At 39.3% G+C, this 25,399-nt stretch overlaps 1 protein-coding gene across 2 annotated transcripts; it reads left to right on the top strand.

Annotated features, from left to right (window-relative positions):
* The first annotated feature begins 9,248 nt into the window (after window positions 1–9,248).
* Window positions 9,249–24,369, top strand: LOC122671974 (uncharacterized aarF domain-containing protein kinase 2-like). 2 transcript variants are annotated; one of them, XM_043869471.1, is made up of 7 exons: window positions 9,252–9,461; window positions 12,827–12,979; window positions 13,053–13,135; window positions 16,239–17,577; window positions 20,622–20,891; window positions 21,966–22,121; window positions 23,759–24,369. In XM_043869471.1, the coding sequence occupies exons 3-7, from the start codon at window positions 13,128–13,130 to the stop codon at window positions 23,876–23,878; spliced, it is 1,893 nt and encodes a 630-aa protein (XP_043725406.1). In that variant the 5' UTR covers window positions 9,252–9,461; window positions 12,827–12,979; window positions 13,053–13,127; the 3' UTR covers window positions 23,879–24,369. The 2 variants fall into 2 exon arrangements, with proteins under 2 accessions (XP_043725407.1, XP_043725406.1); XM_043869472.1 differs by lacking the exon at window positions 23,759–24,369 and adding an exon at window positions 22,852–22,952 and having other exon boundaries at window positions 9,249–9,461; window positions 12,827–13,135.
* Window positions 24,370–25,399: the final 1,030 nt, after the last annotated feature.

Genomic DNA, 25,399 nt, shown 5'->3' with positions numbered 1-25,399 from the left:
TGTCCTGTACTAGGTTGATAATAGATGGCTGAGGATACTTCTTGTTATTGTTGATGAGAGAGATTAGCTTCAGATTGTCATATTTTACCACCACTTTGTCTATGCATTCTGCTACACATTCAAGGATATAGAATTTTTATCGCCTGCGGTTCCCCTGCCCGGTACAGTTCCCTTGCTATACCCGCACCCAAACTACACCTTAATTCTTCAGGCCACGTCAAACTTTCACTGGTAGATGTGGCGGTCAATACCTGTGATTTCGGGTCGTGACAGTCAATGAGTTAACTGGAATAAAAATGGTGGAATTTTGATCTGATGGGCGATGTGACCGCGTGAAAGTAAACATTTAATCCTTAAATATCATGTGTACGTGCTCCCTTCGTAACCCTCGAAAGGTGGGCCAAAGCCCGAAATTTATTATCCTATTTCTGGTGGGCTGGACCCTGAACTGGACCCGGTGGTGAGTCCACACCTGCCATATGATATATTGTGGATAAGGTGTCGTGGGCCCCATCATCTCCTTTTGTATTTTAGTGTGGGGTCTTAAAATATCTTAGGGACCCACTAGAGACAAATAAAGGTTTTGGAGTTATGTAGATTAATCCAACTATCCACTCATCTATTACTAATATCTTAGGGACCCACTAGAGACAAATAAGCTTTTTTGGGTTCATGGATTATTCTAATTATCCACTCACTAAGCCATGTATTAGTCTTATCCATCCACTCACAAAACCACTAAGCACCCACTAACTCTTCTAACCTAGCAAAACCGTGGAGGTGAGGAGAGAACGGAAAAGAGAGAACAAAAAAGAGAAAGGAAAGAAGAAAGAAGAAAAGGGAGAAGAAGAGAAAGGAAAGAAGAAAGGAGAGAAGGAAAGCAAGGAGGATCGTGGAGCTCAACCTTTGGAGCATCTGGCCACTCGATCTAGGTGAGTTCTTGAACAACCTATCTTCCTCTATATTCTTTATTTCTTTTGGGTTTGGGGAAGAACCTTTGAGGTTAGGGGTTTTTGACCTTGGGTTCCACTTGGAACCCAAGGATATTTATGGATTTGGTATCCTACCTTATTGTGGGCTTAAAGCCCACCTCCAAGACCTTTCTTTACCTTCTATTGGAACTGATTTTTTGGATTTATGGTTCTTGGTGGAGAAACCCTAGATTTGGGGTTTTGATGAAATTAACCTTTGAACCCAACAACCCTATGATAAGGGTAGGGTATTATGACCCTAGGTGACTCAAAAACCCTTTTCCCCTAGTCCTTGTAGGCTAAAACCCATGAGATTTCGAGTTTGGAAGCTTGCATGTGGTGAATTTCGATTTCAGCAGGAAGGTGGACTCAGGCCAGAAACCACCATAAGAGTCCACCCCCCATCTGTCTATAGGTGGACCCAGGAGTGGACCCAGACCAGAGTCCACCCCGTGAGTCCGCATGCTTGCTGGTTCACGTTGGACCCAGGAGTGGACCCAGACCAGAGTCCACCCCATGAGTCCGCATGCTTGCTGATTCACGCTGGACCTAGGAGTGGACCCAGACCAAAGTCCACCCCGTGAGTCCGCATGCTTGCTGGTTCGCACTGGACCCAGGAGTGGACCCAGGCTAGAATCCACCCAAGAGTCCAGTCTTGGGTTTTAGAGTATTTTGCCCGGGGTGGACCCAGACATTGTGCCTCCACTCAAGAGTCCACCTAAACTCTATTGTGTTACCTTTAAGCCTAGACTTCGAGACCCCTCCTACCTTACCTAACTCGCTTTGTCACGTTTCTTTAGGCACCATTACTCTTACGGTGAGGCTTATCATACATTGATCGATGATGAACCCTAATAAATGAATCGCGAACTAATAGGTGAGTGGGTGTGGATTTGACTTAATTTGGGAGTGTTTTGTATTATGTTATGCTTGTATGCCATTTCTCATGCATATTCATCCTTGCATTATTATAATTATGTTTGTGAAAATTGTGAATGTATGCGTTATGAATGTGATTTGTTAATGTCTTCATCATGTTTATAATTGGTCTGCCATGCGCCGTGTCGTGATGATACCGGGGTGATAGATGGTATAGGACGTTAATGCACCCGGAATACCTCTCGATACGATAGTATCATATTGCATCATATGGTTAGTGTTACTATATGATTTGTCATGCGTTGTGTCGTGCTGGTACCCGGGTACTAGATGGTATGCGACATTGATGCACCCGGAATACCTCTCGACATGATAGTTCATATAGAATGGTTAGGATTACGTTCCCCTTGTTACGACCCTTACCAACAGGGGTTTAGGTGTTGGGTAACCAAGGCTCCTTGTGTGTCTGAGGAGTGATACGAGGCCAGGTCAGGGATGATCATTGGTTATCGAGGTTTGCCTCCGGGTGACGAGTGGCTTCTACCGACGCGAGCTCCCTTGTAACAATTGAGGTCTCATCGCGATGATAAGATAAGTGATCCGTGATGTTTTCCGAGTTGTTGCAGTAGCAAGAACCTAGTGACTTAGACATGTTTGTTAGGTGGCTAATATTGTTAATTAATTCATGCATCATGGACTATGTGTTATTGTTTGCATGTTCCCCATCCCCTCACTGGGCTCAGTGGAGCTTACCCCTCTTTGCGCAACCTTTTTAGATGTATTGCAGGTGATGTTTTAGTGAAAATCTATGTGGCTCTTTCTCTTGGATATGTTTTACTTGGTGTTGCTATCATGTAGTCGGTGACTTATATCTATGATGTTGATGACTGTGCCAATGGGGCACTTGGATCGAGACACTTATTTCTTTATTCATTTTAAGTTTCATCATTTGTATGGTATAAACTTTCTAATAATTACTGTTGTTCTTAGTTTTATTTAACCTCGTGAGAAAGGATGTAATATATTATTTGTCTATCACATAGACTTTTGAATGCTTTTATTATTGTAAACGTTTTCATTCTTTTGCATCTACATTTACTTTTATTGTAAATGTATTTCTTCCCGCACTCTGATGTACATATGAGTTATATTGAGTTGACTGTGATTCAAGCCACTGCATTGAGATTCTAGCGGTGTGGGGTGACACGTGTCATCCTAATTATAACCCTTTTTTGTATTTTATCCCTTTTTGGGATGGGGGTGTAACATCCCTAGTGCCTCTAATAAAAGGGGGTGGACCCCACCCGGGCAATGTGTTCGGTCAGGACGTGGAATGATCATTTCAGTCCCCCCTATGAGAGGAACTGCACAATCGTACCGGTCAACGAACCTCAAGGGATAAAGGTCCCAAGGATATCTGCTTTGATAACCATGGCCTCTCCTTAGAGGATGTGATGAAAATAACATGGTTCAAATATGGATCTTTATCACCTCCAGTTTCTTGCCCAACCCAGTTCCCTAGTGCCTCTAATAAGGGGGGACTGGAACGACCACCCTACACCTGCCCAAACACTCTACCCGGATGGGGTCCACCACCCCCTATTAGAGGAACTGGCGAACTGGGCCGGGAGAAAACTGGAGGAGATAATTTTCCTTCAGATATTGCTGAAATTTATTTTCTCCGATAGTTGCGAAAGATGAAACCCATGCCACATTTGTCTTTTATAATCAACGCATCTGGGTTTAGAAGATTGAGGGTGGAGGAGGAGGTGTCCACAAAGGGGTAGGCATTGGAGGAGAAACCGAGGTAGCCATTTGAAATCTGTTACTCAACATAGGAACCAACGCACAAAATTCTACATATTCTTTCTCTGCCATTTGCAGAACCTCCTCCGGTAACAAATGATTTCCCCTAAAAACAAGGTAATTTCAAGTGCCCTTAGATTCCAACATATATAGGAGGCTAGCTCATATATAACTATGCGGAAAATAGTCTCTCGGCTTTGCTAGTCATCAGGAGTCCAAGCTGTTGAATAAAGTGATACAACTAAGGATCATTGGGAGATGAAGAGAAAGAGAACTGTGAGCCGAACTACACCATTCTTGTGATAGGACAATCAAGCAAGAAATGGTTTGATGATTCTCGGGCACCTGAACACATGGGGTAGATAGGATCAATGGGGAGGCTACGTCTTGCAAGACCCTCTGCGGAAGCGAGATTGTCTGAGCAAGCTCTTCATAGTAAGTTTTTGAATTTTTGGCTGTTTTTTTGTTGCCCATATGGCCTGCCGCATCTTCTAGGTGAAATATCCCATTTTTTGTTATGTTTTTGTAACACGTGAAGAGCCTGTTTTAACAACGACACATGGAACTATGGAAGGCCATGGGCCATTGTTTTTGTTGGTCCATATGATTGAAGACTTCACATACATCGCATCACTCTATTCTAAGAGTGTTAACTAATGTGATTTCAGTTAAACGGTATGATTCGGTTCAATTCACGGTGTCAAAGGTATAAATCAAATCGAACCATATATTAAACGATTTCCATGTAATGAAACCAAAACCGTATCCTTTATTAAACAATTATAAAAAAAATAAAAATTCAACATCCAGAAACCTACTCTTGTAGACAAATATATAAACAGTTATTTCATATAAACATATTCATTGAAAAATGCATAAGCAACTATTAAATGTGAGGGCAAGAGATCGTTGGTTGGTCGGTAGCCCCTACACCAATTAATGCGGAGGCCACTGAGAACAAATGCAGGGGTATCAACACAGATGGGAGTTTCTATTTCTAGAGGGGTTGGGCGGTAATTCCACGTGCTCCTATGTTTGGATGCAAGAGTCACGCGACCAAGCAGTTTTCTTTCTATCTAATACAAATTTACTATATCTTTTTGAATTTAAAATGCTTATTTCAGAAGAAAAAAAAGCATAAACAATTTCATCAACAAAGGGATGGAGCCATAGGGATGTTAAAGACTCAGGAGAATGTTATTTATTTAATATATAAAATAAAATTTATTCAATTTTAGTTGATTTAAACGACCAAAATGAATTATTTAACTAAACAATCTCATTTTCTTAACCAAAACCAAACCATTTATTAAACGGTTTCGCGGTTCGGATGTAAACGGATCGGTTCGATAAATGGTTTCGGTTTGGTGTTAACACCCTTACTCAAATTCCGTGGTGACAATAATCGATGAATTTAAAACTTTCTAAAATGTCACATCACTATTAAAAAGAATGGGAGAGGGATGCACACCGCCTGCATGCAATAAGAAGTTGGTGGGCGACACCAGAGAGGGAGCAGGACAAGGCATCACCTAGGAGGGTGGGGGTCATTTTAAAGGGGTAAAAGAGAGATAGACACAATGGACGCTAGCTCATGGTACACAAGCAATGTATCCAACCTTTTCCCTAAATATATACAGTACAAATCACTTGCAACTTAGGTTAGTTTGTTGGTATCTAGGTACTAGGTCAACTTTAAAAGCAAAAGACGAAAAAAAGGACAAGGTTCCCCATCTCGCCAATGTAGGGGGAATCTCCTAATCATGGTGAAAATAGCTTAAAGGGATTGGATTTTAAACCCTGGCAAAGATGAGATCCACATACCTTCCCAAATATGAATATGTTCTTCACTACCAATCTTCTAAACTAGTCCTTCTAACGAAACCTTGCATCCTTCCAAAATACAACGACATACCCATAATGGTTGATTTCTCAAGCCTGCATGTAAGAAATCAATCTCATGGAAATAGATGGACTTAAAAAATGGAACCCATTGAGACTATAGCCCTTGAAATAGTATCCAGACCACCTTGCCTGGCAAAGCTCAATTATGGAGTTTAGAATCTCTAAACCTGAACCCCCCCCCATAATATCTTTAGATTGAAATAAGCTCTTCCATGAAAATCCAAGGAATCTTCTCATTGTGATCGTTGGTCCCCCAAAAGATGCGAGAACATTCTTTGTAAATCCAGCCTTGATATGAAGTGGGAAGCTTAATATAGGTAGCTGCAAAATTAGACATTGAAAGAGTAATTGATTTGAGAAGAACTTCCTTATCCGCATGAGACAAAAATGGTGAGTCCACCCCTTTGGACGATGACTTGTATGATCACAATTTCATGAAATAAATCCAACTTCGAAATCCCAAACTCAATTGGTAAGCCCAGATACTTCTTCAGGGCCCATCAAAATATGGTATTTTGAGGACTCTTAAGAACCATCATCTAAAGTGAGTAGTTGTATTAGGATTGAAAGCCACTAACCCGATAGTAAAGACCTGAACAATCCTTCAGGTAACAAATTTCCTTCAAATTTACCTCAAAGAATAAAGACATGTACAACCGTCTGTAAATAGAATATGTGTGACAGCTTGAGCTCGATTCAAAACCTTCAAACCATGGATACGGCTTTCCGATGTAGCTAGAAAGAGGACGCTGCTAAGAGACTGTGAGCAGAGAATAAATAACGCTGGCGATAATGGATTCCCTTGTTTGATACCAGTGGATGGAACCAGAGAACCACTTTCAGCTCCATTAATCAGGAATGCATATCGGACTAATTGCATGCACTGATACACATCATAATAAACAAACTTACTATCAAACTACATCCACAGTAAAAGTCTCTCAAGAAAAAGTCCATTCCACTCCATCATACGTTTTCTTCATATCTAACTTTAATGCCAGTAATCACTTCTTCCCTTTCATCCTTTTCTTGATATAGTGGAACATCTCATGTGATGTGAAGATATTATTTAAGATCAACCTTTATAGGATATTATACAATTCACTTTTTGACAATTAAGTAAATGTGAATTAGAATATATTAGAAGCCAATGCTTTCAAAGCAATTAATCCTTTGATTTTTTTTATGGGGAAAAGGTTGGGCATGCTGCTAGGGCCCAATCCGTGTCACTCTCTCCCCCTTTGGAAATGACACCCAAGCTCCTCCCCAATCCGCCCTCCCATTGGTGCACGCTGCTACTAGCATGCAACATGTGGGGTGGCTTGGCCAACCCTCTCCCAAATAGAATTATACAGGAGACTTTGTGTGAGAGAGCAAATCGCAAGGTAGAGATGTTTTTTAGTTTTCCATTGGAGGGAGCGGATACAAGTAGAGGTGCCAAATGGTATGGTCCCGGGAAATCGAGTGACTCCTTACTGATTCGGTCTCAAGGGGGTCATTTTCAAAATGGTCTCATATACTAAACAGTCCCAAAACTAGGATCCGATCCCAATTAATATCGGGATGGTTCGGTTTCTTCATGGTTTGAGCATTCAAAGTCTCTAAGACTTAAATATAAGTGTTTCTTTGTGATATAACCCGATTTTGGACCTTCAAAGTCTAAGTACTTAAATATAAATGTTTTTTTTTTTACCCAAAACCATAACTTTTATTTGTAATTATGACATAACCCTTTTATAAGTTATAACGTACTAACTAACCCTAAATAAGTAAATATGTATCTTAAATGGCTCTTAGTCATTTTGATTTCATCTAATTTCTCATTGGTCTTTTTGGTTCTAGATCGCAGTTGAGAAACCTGTCCTAGAATCATCCCGTCTCATTTAATAATCGGTCCTAAAATCAGCTCCTGCAAGGCTGCAACTATCCATTCAATTTTTAGACAAGTCAGTTCCAGGGTTTAACAAGTCGATTCGGGACCATTCCCAATTCCAATCCCAAATCGAGAGGCCTTTAGGTATAAGTCCACTGAAAGCTACGAACTTGTGCCTTAGCTTTGCTTTGTCAACCTTATATTCCACGTGATAAGTCAACTAGTAGCGTAATTGGTGGTTCCCTTGCCACTAGATAGTAGGGTCACATAAGGTTACAAGTTCGACTCTCCTATTTATCGTGGTACTCTGAGATCATATGTAAAATATATTTTAGGCGAATTTTTTTCCTTATATACATAAAGATAGAAATAATTCATTCACCATGGGGTGAAGTGATCTCATGATTGGACTCTTGGATTATCATTATACTCCCACCCCTATCGAAGAATCAAAACTACCCTCCCCTGTGGCCATCTCACGACACCGATGCCAATGGTGAAGGAATTCTTCCTTTGCCACCGGTGAAGGGAAACTCGGTCCTACATTTTTATTTAAAAGATGAAAAAAGGTGAATTGTTATTGTCACAAGCATGGTTTAAAACAGCGATATCGATCTCCGTCGATTTTGATCCTAATAATGATACAGATCGGCTGGATCGGATGGTTTTGCCCCCATTTTTCTTAAAAATAGTAAAATTTTAAACAATTTTATCACGAATTGTTATGCAGTTACGTTATCAACTGATCCGGATCGGCTGATACCATATTGATTACCGTGGTCACATGGGTCTATTATGTATTCAATTATCGTATGACATATATTCCACCACGTAGACAGATTATGTATCTATTTCAATCTTAATAGAAAGGGCATGGTTTGGTTTAAACTTTAATAAAATATCCACAAGTGAAATTTCATAGTGTAATAATGCCCCATTTGTTAGATGGGGACTTAGGTGGGATGGGAAAATTGGGTGGGAACTTCAAATTCCCACCCCAACCTTGTTTGTTTAACCTAAGGTGGTGAACTTACAAAAGCTCAGGAAACAACATTAAATGCTTTTGTTTGTTGATGTGGCATTTGAAAATCCTACCGCTATGCTATCCAAAGTTCCACAAAAAACAAATGACTTTGGTTACCGATCATGAAAAAAGTAAAAATCCCATGTACTTTGATCCCCAACCCACTGCATTGTTAGACTCAGTCCCACAACATTCCCACCCCATCCTCCCCATCAAACAAACAGGACCACTAATTCAATCAAATATCCCCTCTTTGAATCCCATGCATGCAAATATTCCATACTATAAATAGCAAATCAAACAAAATTTAAGCCTCTAGTGGGAAGGCTCGACATGTCTTCATTTACAGGGATAAGCTCTCTACTCCACAAGAAGTTGTAGCAAAAGGCCCATGAAACCTCCCTTGAATTCAAAACTGCAACCCCAATTCCTCAGCCACCTGCTCACAATCCATAACATAGTCAACATTCAACAAACACAACATTGGTCACTCACTCCCCATGAATAATTCCTGGAGACCAGTATGTCTCTTTGTTGCGTGTACTTGTCGCACCCAATCGCCAATCCACTAGAGAGCGACGATCTGGCCAAATTCCAATCTCTAGCTCTGTCATCTTCGATAAAACCTTCGCAACGAAAAATAGAAAGAAAGGTTAGAAAGCCATTACTTTTTGGGTTCGGGTTTGACCCGCTCCGTTTTTTATACTCTAATTCGAATTCGATCATTTTATTAACAGTTGCAAGGGCTTAAAACTAAACAGGTAAACAGTATTCTTCGCTTTCTCCGTGTCTCTCTGCAGCCTTCCTCTTCCTTGGGGTTTCTCCACCGTCAATTCGTTAGAGGCGAGGAAAAGATTAGAATATCAGATTCTATTCAAATATATTTGACCTTGATCCAGGCTTTCTCTACCTCGGCACACCCAGCTTCTTTCCATTGTGTTTCGAATCAAGCTAGCTTGGGAAAGAGTTCGGCACTGCCAGATAAAAAGGAGTGGCGAATAAGGTTCGAGTTGAGCTTAATTTCTTATCTTTATGTGGATTTATTTATTTGTTTCTCCTTTTGATTGGCTATGGTTCTGGATGCAAACGGCTTGAATTGATCCACTTTTCTATCGTACTTTCCAACAGGTTCGTAACTTCGTATGTTTTTTGGATTAAAATTAATTACTCTTTTGGTGGTGGTGGTGGTCGTGGGTATTGGGGGGGGGGGGGGGGGGGAGGGGTTCCCTGGTGTTGGAAACTGTTCATGATCCTTCTCATCAATGGAAAAATCTCCTAGTACCTATGAACTAATTAGGTAAGGAATGAAATAGAAGCTGTAAGGTAACTTTCAGCCTTTCACAAGGATTTATTATTTAACAAAATTTAGTGATTATGCTCTGCAAACGTAAAAGCATGTATGCGAAGATGAGTGCTTGCTTTCGTGATATATCCATGCAAATTCTGATTAAAAAGATTTAATCATCTAGAATTTCTGATTAGAATGGAGTATATCAGTAAAGGAATCATAATTGCTGAAACTCTTTGTACATACTTCATTAAAGTTTAGATAATTTGTCAAGTACGCTCATAAACTGCTGCAGTTGACTAATTTCTCACATACAATTCCATTGAAGTTTCAAATTTTGATCAGAGATGGGAATGTAGTAGGGTATAATAAATCAATCCGTGATTAACTACTACTTTTTCTGCGAAAGCCATTTTGGCTTTGTTGGGTTAGGTTTATTTTATCTATGTATTAATTTTGATGCTAGTTCAACTCTTTCCACAACATTTGAGGGCCTGTTTGGTAACATTCTTCTGGAGTATTTCTGTATTTTTTTTTGTTCCTTAAGAACAATGTTTGAACAGAAAGTCCTGATCAGTGATCGTTGGCTGCAAAGTCTCCTCCATGTTACCTCAGGCATTTCGAACTTGCAGACAAATAAGAAGCGGTCAACGACACAGTGGAATCAGAGGAATAAAAGGAGCTGGTCCAAGTGTGGACCAGGTCAGCTTTGTCAGCCATGTCGAGGCGACCCAAGAAGGCAAGCTTGGCAATAATGATGATGGTGACAAAGGTGGGCATCCGATTAGACCGTATTTTCTTGTTTCGGGGTTAGAACATCTACTCCAACTCCGTCATGAGCCATCATTGATCTTGTTCCATGTTGCTCTGCTACGAAACCCATCAAACAGTTTTGTACCACTCCCTATTTCTCTCTTTCCTTCACATATAGCTATACAAGTAAAGGAAAACCATTCGATTATGGGCCTTGAAAATTTAAAGCTTCACACAACAATTCCAAGAGAGATGGAGATGGAATTGAAGGGTTTGTGGCTGGGTGTTGCGGGCTGGATTATAAAAGAGTATGGATGAGTTTTGGCTTGTGTTGATGCTTCTGAGCCTGGGTTTATCTGGCAAGTGATTGCTTTGTCTTTGCTCGGTTGTTTGAGACTTTATCGATGAGAGTGAGTCTTCGTTATGAATTGGACTACTGTCCTCTAATGGGAGGAGAGGAAATTTTGTAAGAGAGTTTAAGTTGTTCTGTCTCTGTAGTCTGTTAATTAAGTGTTAGTGAAATGGGAGAGAGAAGAGGAGGAGATGTAATGAGCAGTGTTTCCATGTTCCCAAACACATTTCTAACTTGCAGAAATACTTCTATGCAATAGAAACAAAAAAATATTGTCTCAGAAATACTTCAATGGGATAATACAGGCCCTAAGCCTGCGTCATGAACCCCTTTTGGGTTTCATCTTCAATTGGGTTTCATCTTCAACTTATATCAGTGTACCTGTCAAACCCATGGAGTCAAAGTGTTCAGAAGTTTTGTTTGAAATTAAATACTTTGGTTTTTATAGGGGTTAAAATTGTTGTTATTGTCTCCCCCCCATTCTGGGTTGAAACTGACCAAAGTCATGACTCATGAAACTTATATTAATTCAACCAAAACCAAGATTTGTTTCCTTTATATGGCCCACTTCCTTGCAAGGCTTCACTATCTACCTTGTAGCAATCTTTAATTGTTTTGAACTGCTGATAAAGACTTAAAGGCCCAAATCTTCTCTGTTAAAGGTGAAGACTGAGGAGTGAGGACATATGCGTGATTCTGTAAGTAATTTAAGAGATTTTATGTGTAGGTATTTGTAACAAGGTTGCATTTAACATCTGCTTAGTGCATGTATGTCTACACATGCATTTGGTGATAACCATGTTAGAGACATGCGAAGAGCATATTTCGATCCAGTCCTGCTTCTAGGTTCTAGGCAACCTAGAAGCAGAAGTTGGACTGGGTCGGGGGAAAGAAATGATATACTTGGGTGGCTGGTGGCTTCTCGATCCTGGATTCTAGTAGCACAAGCGGAAGCACTAATAATCCAGGAACATGGTTTGGGGTGAGGGTATCTTTGGCTTCTAGCTCCATCTAAGGTATAATGTCCAAGAATCTGGTGGGAAGCTTTTTGTACCCTTAAGCAGGATCCTCAGATTCTGCTTCTCCAACCTCAGAAGTAGGATTCTAGAATGGCGTCAAAGTCTGATAATCTGAGAGACAGGAGCTTAGCCAATCATGCATTTTTAAGCTGGAGAAGGTCTAGCTTTGGGCCATCAACCATCCTCCATAGGGGTTGTGCTGCAGAGTAGTGGGTCCAAACAGAGCCACAGACTAAAAAGAGTGCAGCCCATGTGACAGGGGGTCCCATTTCAGACTTTGGGCTTATCCATCTTGTTTTGATCTTCTGATCTCTTTGAAATGGGTTTTCTGTTACTGGCAAATTGTGATTGTGAACCAACTTAATTATGATCCTTTGCTTCTTCCGGTCAACAGGTTCATATGAGTCTGGGTTTGGGTTTGTGGCCGTCTCCGAGTCGAGTTTTATTTGAAGTTTGTTGGAAATTTTTTTGGGGCTTTTCTTTTGCTGTTTGGGTGTGTAATATTCTTTGAGATTTTTATTTTTGGTGGCTGGAGATTTGAGGTGGCTTGTCTCTCTCTCTCTCTCTGTTCCTTCTGCTAGTGCTCTGCAATGCTTTTTGAGTTCAATAATATTTTGGCTGGGATTTAAAAAACAAAGAGCTTTGACCTCATAGTTGCTTATTTTTGAGCTGATGTGTGACAGCTTGCATTTACTTCTACATCTTCTGTATGGTCTCTTGAATATAGCTTTTCTTGAATGTAGTAGTATTATTATTCTTTTACATGCTCAGTGGCATTGGCAAATTTTTTATTTGTTATTTTCTCAGATAAAGGAATAAATAATAGGGTTCAAACTTACTCTCTGGTTTTAGATTTACTTCAAAACTTCTATTCATTATATTGCTCTACAACTCTTACTTCATGCACTCTGAATTGTATGTTATAGCATGATTATTCTAATTTTCTCTTATTTTAGGTGTTATGCTTTTACAGGTGGTATTTCAACTGCTGTAAGAACTTCTTCAAGCAGGAGTAGTGTACATTACTCGGATTTATCGTGTCATGAAAACTTCAATTGCAAGTTCCTTTTTGCGAACCAAGTTCAATCTTTTGGCTTATTTCTGATGTTGTCAGTTCTTACTAAAAGCATCAACGTTCCCTATATCTTTTTCCTTGCTGCAAGTCTTAGTTTTGGCATGAAGGATAGAAAATGCCAGCAGGAAGTGCTCTGCTTCTTCATACTTTAGCCAGAACTGCACAGGTTGAGAGCAGACACCATGTTAAGGTATACAGCTGTTGCTGTAAAAGCTTGTTTTCATTTCTTCTAGTTCCTTAGTCTTGTTTATATGATTTTTTCCCGTTCCTCTCCCTCAACCCAAGAGATTATGAATCCTCAGTTTTGTTATTTTAAGTCACAGTTTGGACGAAAAATAAATTGTGTGCAGTTGTGAATGTCCAAAATTTGTTTTTCTTTTATGTTCTTAGCTACTACTCTGAGGGGGAAAATCTTTTACAAAGTCTAGTCAAAATAAGCTAATCTTATTCTTAACCGTCTGCCATTTTGAGCCAAGCAAAGAGAAGTGGTCTTGGAAAATCGACCGTTGGATGGGTAGTACAACCATGGATTAGGCACAAGTCTAATCTTGGGTTCACTTCTTAACCATATAGCTCACCATTTAGTGAGCTTTTACCCTTGTTTCGACAGTTGAACTGAAATTGCTAAGTTCAGTTTTCAACTAGTTTTCAAAGCTTAGTATTTCAGACTGATGGACGATGACAAGGAGGCTCCTTTAATTTGGTTGTCAACAGATCTTCCACATTGGCAGATATTTGGGCCGTTATGGAAACCTGTTGAGAACTGTGGGATTAGAATATTAGCACCTTACATTAGGTTACATTAGGGCTATAGATGATATAGTGATCACTAGGAATAACGATGCCAGAATGTCCCATCTGAAATCTTTGTTAGTGAATGAGTTTGAAACAAAGGATCTAGGGCCTCTCCGGTACTTTCTTGGGATTGAAGTTGCAAGATGAAACAAGGGTATTTTTATTTCCCAACGAAAGTACGTCTGGGACCTTCTCGGTGAAACATGAATACTTGGATGTAAGCCTGCAGACTCTCCTATTGAGGTTAATCGTTAGTTGTGTAGTGCCGTGGGTGATCCGGTTGACGGAGAGCAGTACCAGAGATTCGTTGGTAAGCTAATTTACTTGTCTCATACTAGACCTGACATTGCCTATGCTGTGGGCATTGTTAGTCGGTTTCTCCATGATCCCAGGACATCTCATCTTGATGCTGTGCACCGTATATTGAGATATTTAAAGTCTGCCCCTGGGAAAGGTATTCTCTTCTCTAACAATGCAAACTAAGGCTTAAAGCGTTTACTGATGCCGATTGGGTTGGGTCTGTTGATGATCAAAGATCTACTTCTTGTTATTGTTCCTTCTTTGGGGGTAACCTTGTCACATGACGAAGCAAGAAACAATCAGTTGTATCACGGTCTAGCGCTAAAGCAGAGTATCGTGCCATGGCCCAAGGAATTTGTGAACTCATGTGGCTTAAGGGATTACTGAGTGATCTGGGAGTTACTTCTGAAGATCCTATGCGCCTCTACTGTGACAACAAAGCTGCCTTCAATATTGCTCATAATCCAGTTCAGCATGACAGGACAAAACATACTGAGATCGACAAACACTTCATCAAAGAGAAGCTTGAGCAAGGAATTATGTATATCCTTTTTGTTAGTTTTGTTAATCAACTTGCTTATGTATTTACAAAGGGTTTGAATTGTAAGTTGTTTCATCCACTGGTCTCCAAGTTGAGCATGTATGGTATATTTGCACCCACTTGAGGGGGAGTGTTGAGAACCGTGGGATTAGAATTTTTGCACCTTACATTAGGTTACATTAGGGCATTACTTTATTTTCCATTTTTACCTTTTAACCCCTTTAGGGTTGTAACTACATTATAAATAAAGAGGACCTCTGTCATTAATGACACGTCACATCATTCTCTCAACTCTGATTCTAAACTAAGCCTTTGCCCCATATTATCATAGAGAGAGTAGCAGAGCTATGTGTGTTTCTCTCTCGCTACACGCAGATGTTTCCACTATCGTTGTAGTCAGATCTCAGCCATTGATTTTACCAGTTATACGTCTACTGTGTCTCATGCTTATCTATTGCCAGAAAACACAGAGTGGAGAAGTTGCTGTTAGATAAAGAGAATCTTTGGAAACCATCAGCTTAATCTATGAATCTTATGTCATGAACTGATAAGCTTTAATCTATGTAATCTTAAACCATGAACTAATGAACCTTATACTTATAATCTATGAAACCTAAAACCATCGACTGTGAAATCTCAACCTATGAACCTTAAACTCTATATTACTAAAAGCAATTGTTAATTGTGAAAAAACCCTTTTGTGAATCTGGTTGCTGATGGAGGAAATTGCCAGAAAACATAACCTAATAAGGGAACCACGAGCAAGATCACCGGAGAAAGAAATCGCTGGACAACACATCGAAACACTTGAGACTGTTCATGGGGGAGATTAAAGTGTTTGAAGTTGCAAAGAAATTAGCTGCTGGAATCACTGGACAACAAAATGAAAGAGAAAAACACTGGTGAGTGGTGAGTTGGTTGCACTAAAGGATGTCAGTGGGGGATCCAAGTTGCAGAGAGGGATTCCCCAGTGATGGAAGTTGCAGGGGGAGTGATCAAGGGAATTGGGAAGACTGAGTTTTCTTTCTCTTAACGTTAACATTCCATATTATGTCCTAGGATATGGTCATAACTCATAAGATCTGCCTGTTGCATGGGACCCGCACAACGGCCATTCTGCAACTCTTTTGCCATTCTTATGTATTGTAGACTTATGCAGAAGAACTTTTAAGTGGGGTATCTTTAATGTTGAAATGAATTCTGTACTGCACACATGAAAAAAGGTTAGATTGGAATGACAATATCATCTCCTTTTTCTTGTTTTAGTATTTTATTTAATTTCTTATCCATTTCATATTATTAGATCAGAACTACAATGTTTTACTCTGTTCATCACTTCATTGATAATGTCTCTTCTGTAAAATGGTTTTCCTTAGCTTAGTAGATGCATCAGAGTTCTTGATACATTTTTATACATTAGATGATAATAGTATTTCTCCTTGGTTCCTCTGTCAACAACTGACTCATACGATTAGTAGAAAGATAATGGAGTTTATTTGTCAAATGATTAGAATATGTAGAGATGCTTGGATATATTTGATTGCCTTGAAAATTGGCTTGTTTGTAGATCTCATGAAGTTCTGGATCAGCCTTTTGTGCTTTCAAATTTTCTACATGTCTGCAGCCTAGAAGATTAATCATTTGCTCCAAAATGCAGGTTTCTGGCATTTGGAAACATTAGGAAAGTTTCACACTTCCTTCTTGGAAATCAGAAAGCTAGCTATCCAACAGTAAAGAAACATGAGTCAATTGTTATCGCCAGTCTACCTTCATCCCTATGCAGATTATATTCACAGTACAAATTTTCAAGTAGAGGGAATGCTTCATTTGCGTTATACAAAGCAAAAGATAGTTTATACAAGAGTAGTTGTTCCAAGAACTTCTCTGTCATCCCAACAAGTAATTCTTTGACACAACATGCTCATATTGCTTGGAGAAGGCTTTCACAAATATGTTCTTATAGAAGTCCAGCATTTCCACCAATAAGTAGAATTGCCTGTGCTGTGAGCTTGGCGCTGACCAGATCACATCTAATAGCTCCTAGTGTTTTGGCCTTTGCTCTTGGAGAGGTAGCATGGACACAGAAAGCTTGGGCAGATATGGAATACTTTCCAACAAGGAATACTTTGTACATGCATGCACAGGATGGGCATGTATTTCTGGGATCTTTTTTCTTCCTAATTTTGGAGTATTTTATTTTATTTCTGAGGTCCATCTTTTTGGCAATTTTGTTCTCCCCTAGTGTAGCAATGGCACCATTTTCGGATTCTTTTGGTGTTGAATTCAGGATAGCGTGGCTTCGTACTGTCCGTATTACACTTGAAAAAGCTGGTCCAGCTTTCATAAAATGGGGACAATGGGCTGCTACACGGCCTGATCTGTTCCCTGTAGATCTTTGTACTGAGCTTTCAAAGCTTCACACCCAAGCTCCAGCACATAGTTTTGCCTATACAAAAAGATCTATTGAAAAAGCATTTGGTCGCAAGCTTCTAGATATTTTTGAAGATTTTGAAGAGGAACCTGTAGCATCTGGAAGTGTTGCCCAAGTGCATAGAGCTTCATTGAGATTTCGACACCGTGGTCAACAGATCAAGCCCTCTGTAGTTGCTGTGAAAGTTAGACATCCTGGGGTTGCTGATGCAATCAGGAGGGATTTCATGATCATAAATTTCTTTGCCAAAATTTCGAAGTTCATACCTACATTGAAGTGGTTGAGGCTGGATGAAAGTGTACAACAGTTTGCTGTCTTTATGATGTCTCAAGTTGATCTTGCAAGAGAAGCTGCCCATTTGAGTCGTTTTATTTATAATTTTCGAAGATGGAAGGACGTATCCTTCCCAAAGCCTTTGTATCCACTAGTGCATCCTGCTGTCTTGGTGGAGACTTATGAGCAAGGAGAATGTGTTTCCCACTATGTTGATGAGCCGGAAGGAAATGAACGAGTTAAAAGAGCACTTGCTCACATTGGGACACATGCACTTCTGAAGATGCTCCTGGTACGGTTTTCATCATGTTTTGCTTCGCTAGTTTCTCTCTCTCTGTGGTTCTTGAAGCCGACAATTATATATATTTAGTGTTCCTTATTTTCTGTTGATAGTGACATATATTAACATCATTGTATTCTATCATTTGAAGTTAATGATTTGCCTCTAGTCTAGTTGTTGATGCTTATCTAGATTGTGCTCTGGGCTACGTGTGGATCTTTTTCCATCTCTATAAGGTGCCATGTCTAGATTTTGGACCCATTTGGTTAATATCCACCCAGAGTAGTATTGGATCTCTCAATACAACAATGCCTAGAGTGTCATCAGCAAATAAATTCAAAAAAAGTTCTGCGGTTTTTTTTTTAGTGTACAATTTACATATTTTATTCAGGATGTTAAAATTGTACAATTGGTATGTGAACCATATGCACATATTCAAAAGATGCAAGTCAATCCTACTAGACAAACTTAAACCCATCTGTGTGAGGGCATGTACACACATGACCCCCCACCCAGCCCTCCCAAAAAAAGCAGTGTATTTCTTCAAAACCCTGCAGTGCTGAGTCCTTGCCTACTACAATATGAATTATGATTTAGTCGCTCTAGGCTGTTGTCTTCCCCTCACCCTTCCTGAAGATTTAACGGTTTTTTCTTAAAAAATAAAATATAACAAGAAGGTGGAACTAGCACTATGCTCTAGAAGAGCACCACATGTTGCACTTAAAGGCAACATGGATCCAACAGAAACTAATTAGAATCCCTCAGCTCTAAGTCCATCTTCATTTTGCCATAAAAGCAATAGCTTCATCATTTTTAGTGACGAGTTTTTCTGTAATTTTGTAGATCTAGTTCTTATTCGAAGCTCCCAACATGTCTGTTTGCAATGTGTTGATTATTTGAAAGCATAGAACTTTTATTAAGAATGAAGTTGCCTTTCTCTTTGCACCCTTGTTTATTTTGAGGTTCCATTTGTCCCCCCTCCCACAAGTAACACTTCATACATACAGAGAAAAAAAAGATGCAAAGCCCTCCAAAAGGTGGCAATACAAACCCCACTATTAATAGTACATAACATGAAACCCATCCTTACAAAAGCATCTTTCTCACATTGCCAAACTACTCCCAAATCAAAGTCTAGGGTTGTATTTAGTCTTTGTATAGTTGTCAAGGCGTCACCTAGGCAACGCTTAAGCGTATAGGCGCTTTGGTCGCCTTGTTGGTGTTGTCTTGCATCCAGGCCTCCTGCAACGCCTTGGGTTCCGTAGATGCCACGATAACTATGTTTGTATTAGTCTTGATGGGGATATCTATTAGGTAAGTTCCTTGCCACTTATCTTGTTTTACCTGTCAGTGCTTGCTATCTATGTTGGATCTGGTTGTGGTCCTGTGGAATTGTTTTGTGAGGATCTTTCGTTTTGGAAAAGAGGCTATCCATCCAATATAGGAAATTTTACTTTGATTCAGAGCACTCTTCTACTCTTTCCATGTAATTTCTCTCTGACTATTTTCGTCCAGTTTCTATCATATGAAGGCTTGTCAACATTTGTAAGGAGATTTTAATTCTGTTGAAAAGCATGACACCAAGAAGTTTTATTTGGTATGTTAGAAGGTAGTGTCTTGATCATACAGGGATGGGTTTGGCTTGGGAGGCAAGTTGCTTTGAAGTTATGGTGATGGCCGTGATAGTTCCTAATAGGATCATCGAGAGTAAATACAGGAGTAGAAAATTTTAGTTCATTTAGTAAAGCGGTTTACTTTAGCCGTGACTTTTGGACTCTAGCTAAGGCATTTTTTTCCTTGGTAGAGGACCAAATAAAGATGTCTATTAAAACATGGGAAATATATACAGAGATTCTAGACGGTGATGTAATCTGTGCACCTGTGCATCATATGTGCGATAACTGCACTTTGCAGCATATAAGCTGCTTATTCATCTCATAACAAAGGCTTAAAAAAAGTAAATGAAGGTTAGGGCTCTCTTAATATTAGGCTGACATAAGGGCTGAGAAACATGTGCAGCTTGGGGTCAGGATTTCAGTGAATGCACTCTTTAATGATGCCCAGTCTTTCATGATATACCAAACAAAGCTGTGACCATGTTTAGAACTTTTGTTCATTTTTTCAAAATTCTCCCATTTCACCTTATCTACATGCAAAAAGGGTAATCTTCCAAAGCAGCCTCCCTCATTAAAAGGATTCTTCATCCATTGCAGAAAAATCTCCGTTACTTCGAAGGGCATAACTCTAGCTATGGCATTATGGTTAGATTTTGGGAGGATTTGTGATGTGAAGACATTCCATTATTCTGGACTATCCCTTTACTATGAATCGGTGGATAAAAAATGGATGCCTATTAATAGGTGCTATGAACTCATTGCTGACGCGGTAGCTTAGTTGTCACGACGGTTAGGCGACCCAAGGCGTTTGAAAGGGTAAAAAAACAAGGCGACACCAAGTAGGCGACCAAGGCGCCCAAGTCGACCAAAGTGCCTGGACGCCTAGGCGTCGCCTTGACAACTATGCACGGTAGTATGGAAACTTACCTTTAGAGCCAACCTAAAAGTTTGGCTTTTGGAAGGCTAATCTTGCCGTTTTCCTTGGCTACTTGAATGCCCATGCCTTAAGATTTTATATAAAACTGAGATGTTTGGAAAGAGACATCAAAGGTTCTTTCTCAAGGATAAATAATGACTCCTCCGATACCTAAAACAGCTTAGTTGGAAATAGTACAACATCAAGAGAGTGATAAGTTATGGCCCTATATACATTTATGATCTATGTGTCCCTGCCTTTGCTCACTCATCTGCTAAGGAGCTAGCTGATATAAGTCATCCATTAGAATGAGATATTCCTGGATGGGCTGACTTCTAACTTCTTTTTCTGTTCTCTATTCTCTCTTATACAACTCCCCTCAAGCCAAAAGGAGGGAGTAGAGGCACTTGATCTTACTTAATAGCTCTAGATTCCTTTATGATTCTCCAATTGCTTCCTAGAAATTGAGAACATAATTCAAGCTATTGCATTGTGTTTACATGATTCTAAGATATATTTTTCAGGTGGACAATTTTATCCATGCGGACATGCATCCTGGAAATATCCTTGTTCGAGTAGCTCAGAGCAAATCTTCACGTAAACGGCTATTCAAATCCAGGCCTCACGTCGTTTTTCTTGATGTGGGCATGACTGCTGAACTTTCTAAGAGTGATCGAGTGAATTTACTGGAGTTCTTTAAAGCTGTTGCTCTTCGAGATGGCCGCACTGCTGCAGAAAGTACACTGAGATTGTCAAAACAACAGAATTGCCCAAATCCACAAGCCTTCATTGAGGTATATATGATTACTTAACATTTGTCGTTTCAGGTGTTAAATTCTCGATAGAATAAAGATGTTTCTTTCACCATATGCTTCAGCAAAGTGTTTCACAATGTAAATAATAAGAGAAGAGAAAAAAAGAAGAGAAAAAGAGCAGAGAAAAAGAGAAGAAAGAGAAGAGGGAGCGAGCAATGAGAGACGACAGGTCTGTATAACCTTGGGAGTCTCAACTCAGTGTTAGAGCTCCCACTCCATTCAATATATAATCACTTAGAGGAACCAAGGGACATAACCGGAAAATAAGAAAAGAGAAAACAAAACATATTACCTAAAATACCCCTAAGTCATCTCGGTATTAGCGCTAGCTAGTGCTAATACCGAGACTTTACATAGTCTCTTCAAACACACAACATTGTTATTTGTCCAAAGACCAATTAGAAGTCTAGTCAACCCTTTATACTACCCGCATCAATTTCTTTTAAGTTTTGAATATGACCTTCCCTGGCATGTGATCAATGCGTTGTTAATTCACTATAGGCAGGGTTATTTAATTGTTCATCATTATTTAGTTTCTTTTGAACCTTTGCATGAGTTGAAGTTTAATAATTGTTTTGGGTTTGATTTATTAGCCCTTTACATGATATCAAATCCCAATCTTCTTGCAATACTTCTTTGGGGCACTGGATCTGGAAAGTAGAGCACGATATATTTAACTTACTCCGTGGCTGCTGTGAAGTCTTATATTATGTCAAATCCCAGTCGTTTTGAAATATATCTTTTGGGTGCAAATTTGGAAGTTACAACTAGATTATTAAGACAGACCCCTTGTAAGGTTGGACTGTGGTCTTGCATGCAGATGTAGAGTATCCTCAATTCAATAGTACACTAACTTGTATGTTCATACATATTTGTCTTGTTCCATTGGTTTTACATCTGAGGTGAAGCACTATCCCCACAATTTGGGGTCAGCTACAAAACTGCTGTTGCATTCCATTCAATCTGGTTATTGGATGGTGTAATACAAATTTACAAACATAGTTGCCCCTAGCTATATGTGTATTTATTTTCAAATATTGTGCTGTTTTACAGGAAGTGAAAACGTCATTTGATTTCTGGGGTACCCCAGAAGGTGATCTTGTCCATCCTGCTGACTGCATGCGGCAATTGCTTGAGCAAGTTCGGCGTCATAAAGTTAACATCGATGGCAATGTTTGCACTGTGATGGTGACCACTTTGGTTCTTGAGGTACTCTCTTGATAGTGTATAGGCATGCCTGTGGAATTGTTGTGATAGTCAGGATTATTATTTCTAGGAGCTTGTGGCCTGATTCAGACATTTACCAATCCAAACACTAGTTTGGAGGAATACGACAAAACCCAACTTCCCTCCAACTTACCAACGGCCTAATTGCGACACATGATTTTTTCATTCTTGGACCATTTATTAATAATCAGGAGGAAAAATTTATTGTTATGAGGATATTAATTTCACAAAATCTCAAGATATCTAATACCCTTACTTCTTCAGTTAACTTTCAATCAAGGCGTTTCATCATTCTCTTCCTTTGATCTTTCTTTTATTCCTTCCATTGTCCTCCCTCTGGCTGAAAATATTGTTCAAGCAATGACTTCCTTGGCTCCCTGCATCTCCGGCAACAGTGCCATGCCTCTAATAATTGCAGCGACAGCGTCGATCTCTCCTTCCAATCAAGCTACGATGACAATGGCAGCGGTTTCTCCTACTGCTCTCGTGGCAACTGGCAATCTCTCTCTTTCTCATGTAGTTTTCAACTCCGATGGTTCCTACAGTTCAGAGTGGGGACAATCCTTAGTTTTGGGTTTAGGTTTAATTTATCCTTTTGGGTAAGATTTGCTACTAACCTATTGAGCAGTAAGTATGTAGCCCTAATGCTGTATTCTTTTCCTATTAGACTGGAAAAACTCTCAACATATTCTTCTTTTTCTTTAAAATAAAATTACAAAATTTTAGTGGGCACATGCAAAAAAGAAGCGGGACATGGTGTGCACATAACATTGCAAAGTATACATACCCTAGCTAAGCCAGGTCATTGTTAACAAAACTGGGGTATATTTATTGTTAGTGCTATGTTGGACGAGGTTGGTCTCTCTTTTGTGAAACTAAATGCATTTCAAGTGCCAAGATTCAATTCATCTCAAATGGAGCCATGAAAAGCTTTATTTGACTCTTTTAGGTCCAGTTCCGGATGACTTTACTTGTGGTAAAGATATTAGGGTTGGGGTCGGAGCCTTGGAGGTCAGATTGTTCCTGATTGATACTGAGTGGATGTTTGTGATTGGGTAATCCAAAGGGTAGGCATGTCCCATAAGAAAAAGCTTAATAATACCAGTGATTGATCCACTTGGTGGGATACTTTGGATCAATCCTGTATGATACTGATCCACTTGGTGGGATAGTTTGGATCAATCCTGTATGATACTGATACAGATCGGATTGCCTGACTGATTCAATACTCATCTTTACAACATGCTAGCGGCTTCTTTGGTTTTGATTAAATTCCATTCCAGTATCTGCCTATTTTGCCCAACTGGCAGGAGCTTATCTGGCAAAATGAGAAATTTCACATTGAGGATTTTGAAGTTATTATTTAGTTGTTGAGATAACGATGAAACTACTTATCAAGAATGAACATAGATATAGGGAATATCTGAACATATTGTATTTTAAAGAAGCTACTGCGAACCCCAATTAATCAGGATAAGCCTTGGTAAGTAGTAGTTTTGCTGTCTTTATAAAGCATATACTGCTTTATTACTAATGTAAAACATGAAGAGAATAGTTTAAATTTATTGAAATTTCTGATGTCTTTCTAACTCTCTCTTTGTTTGTCTTATAATTTGTAGGGCTGGCAGCGGAAGCTTGATCCAGAATATGATGTGATGCATACGCTGCAGACTCTGCTATTCAAAGCAGACTGGGCAGAATCTCTTTCCTATACAATTGAAGGACTGATGGCTCCATAAGAGGAGCACATCTCTAACTGTTCTTCTCAACAATTTTGACAGTTTAAAACATAAAAAAGATACATATCATGGTCCAGAGAAATTACAGTTGAGGTGTATTTGTTTAGTCTGTAGATCCAACATTTAGGTTTAACTCCCCTCTCTTTTTGATCGATAATGAAGAAAATTAGTGAAAATGAAGGAGTATAGAAGATGGGTAAAAGCCAACGCAGCTAGCAAAAACGTAACAAATAACAGGAAGATTGACAAGCCAATTGCTTTTCCTGATGAACTCCACCTTTCTGGAGTTGATTCCTAGCAATTCCATATTTGCCTTTGAATACAGTTATCAGTGAAAGCTTGTTCCTGTATTTAGTCATTATTATTATTTTTTATTATTTTCTGACCTGTGCATTTCGATTTCAACTGCAGAATTCATGAGAAATAACAATAAAGAAGTGGCAACAGATAAAAGAAATAAATTTTGGCGAGTGTTTTTCTTTTTCTCTTCATTATGTACATTCTAATCCTTAGGTATGCCCTTAAAGCATGGCTCTATGTCAGCCTCACATGGTGAACTTTTTAGTAAAAAATATTTCTTGAATTAGTGGAGCATTCTTCAGTGGGAAAGTTTAGCCACCTAAACCCAATGGACTTTAAACTTTACATGATTATTAAGGTTTGTGTTGTGTAGGGCTTGGGTTGGTGGGACCTTTCAGGCAAGCAAATTTTTTTGTGTGGCAATTAATAGTTTACATCTCGTGTGAATTAATGCTTATAACATATTGTGCTAGCAGTGTTGCTATGCAGGTGGGATGACAAAAGTTGCACCTGCCTGTTTTCACTGGTGATCATACCTTGTCCCTTGTTATCACAGGTACCTGAGGCCTCAAATCTCTTATTTACCAGGTTTGTCTAAAACGCCAATGTTTTGACAAATCATTGAGGTTATTAACTGTCCAGCTTCACAGATGATTTGGTTCAATGTCTGCCCATACATGGCTTACTATTTTGTTCAACAAATCCATTGGTCTAGTTGATTGGTACCAAGGGTCCAGTGGTCTGGTTGAGTTTGATGCAATATCTCATATACGGTTGCGAGGAATCTGATTCCTATTCTACTATTGTTGTATCTTCTTAATCTGTTTACCGCTTAAATTTACTAATTGTTTGACCTGTGTGAAGCTTATGCTTTACCCTTTTTTAGCATGTTTGTTTCTATTAATTTTCCTGCATCTATAAAATAGGCAATACAAGAAGGATACTAGAATCCATTAATAATGTGGGGAATAGCTTCATGGGTAATTGGTACTGGATGGTGACAAAGACTGCTCCTTCACTCCATATTAGAGTAGAGCATCATCATTAATGAGAATTCAGTTTCCCCCAGTTAAGACCATCATTTATGAAGTTATCTGCCTCTGTTTGTCATAATGACTGCCATCTAATACTTAGGTGGCCATATTCCACTAATTGTTGAATTGAAGATCAACAACATGAATTTCTGTCCTGGTGGTTTCTTGATTTCTTGGACATGCAAGA

This window comes from Telopea speciosissima, chromosome 8 (genome assembly GCF_018873765.1).
Source record: "Telopea speciosissima isolate NSW1024214 ecotype Mountain lineage chromosome 8, Tspe_v1, whole genome shotgun sequence".
Classification (NCBI taxonomy): domain Eukaryota; kingdom Viridiplantae; phylum Streptophyta; class Magnoliopsida; order Proteales; family Proteaceae; genus Telopea; species Telopea speciosissima.
This window is presented reverse-complemented; position numbering and strand designations above follow the sequence as displayed.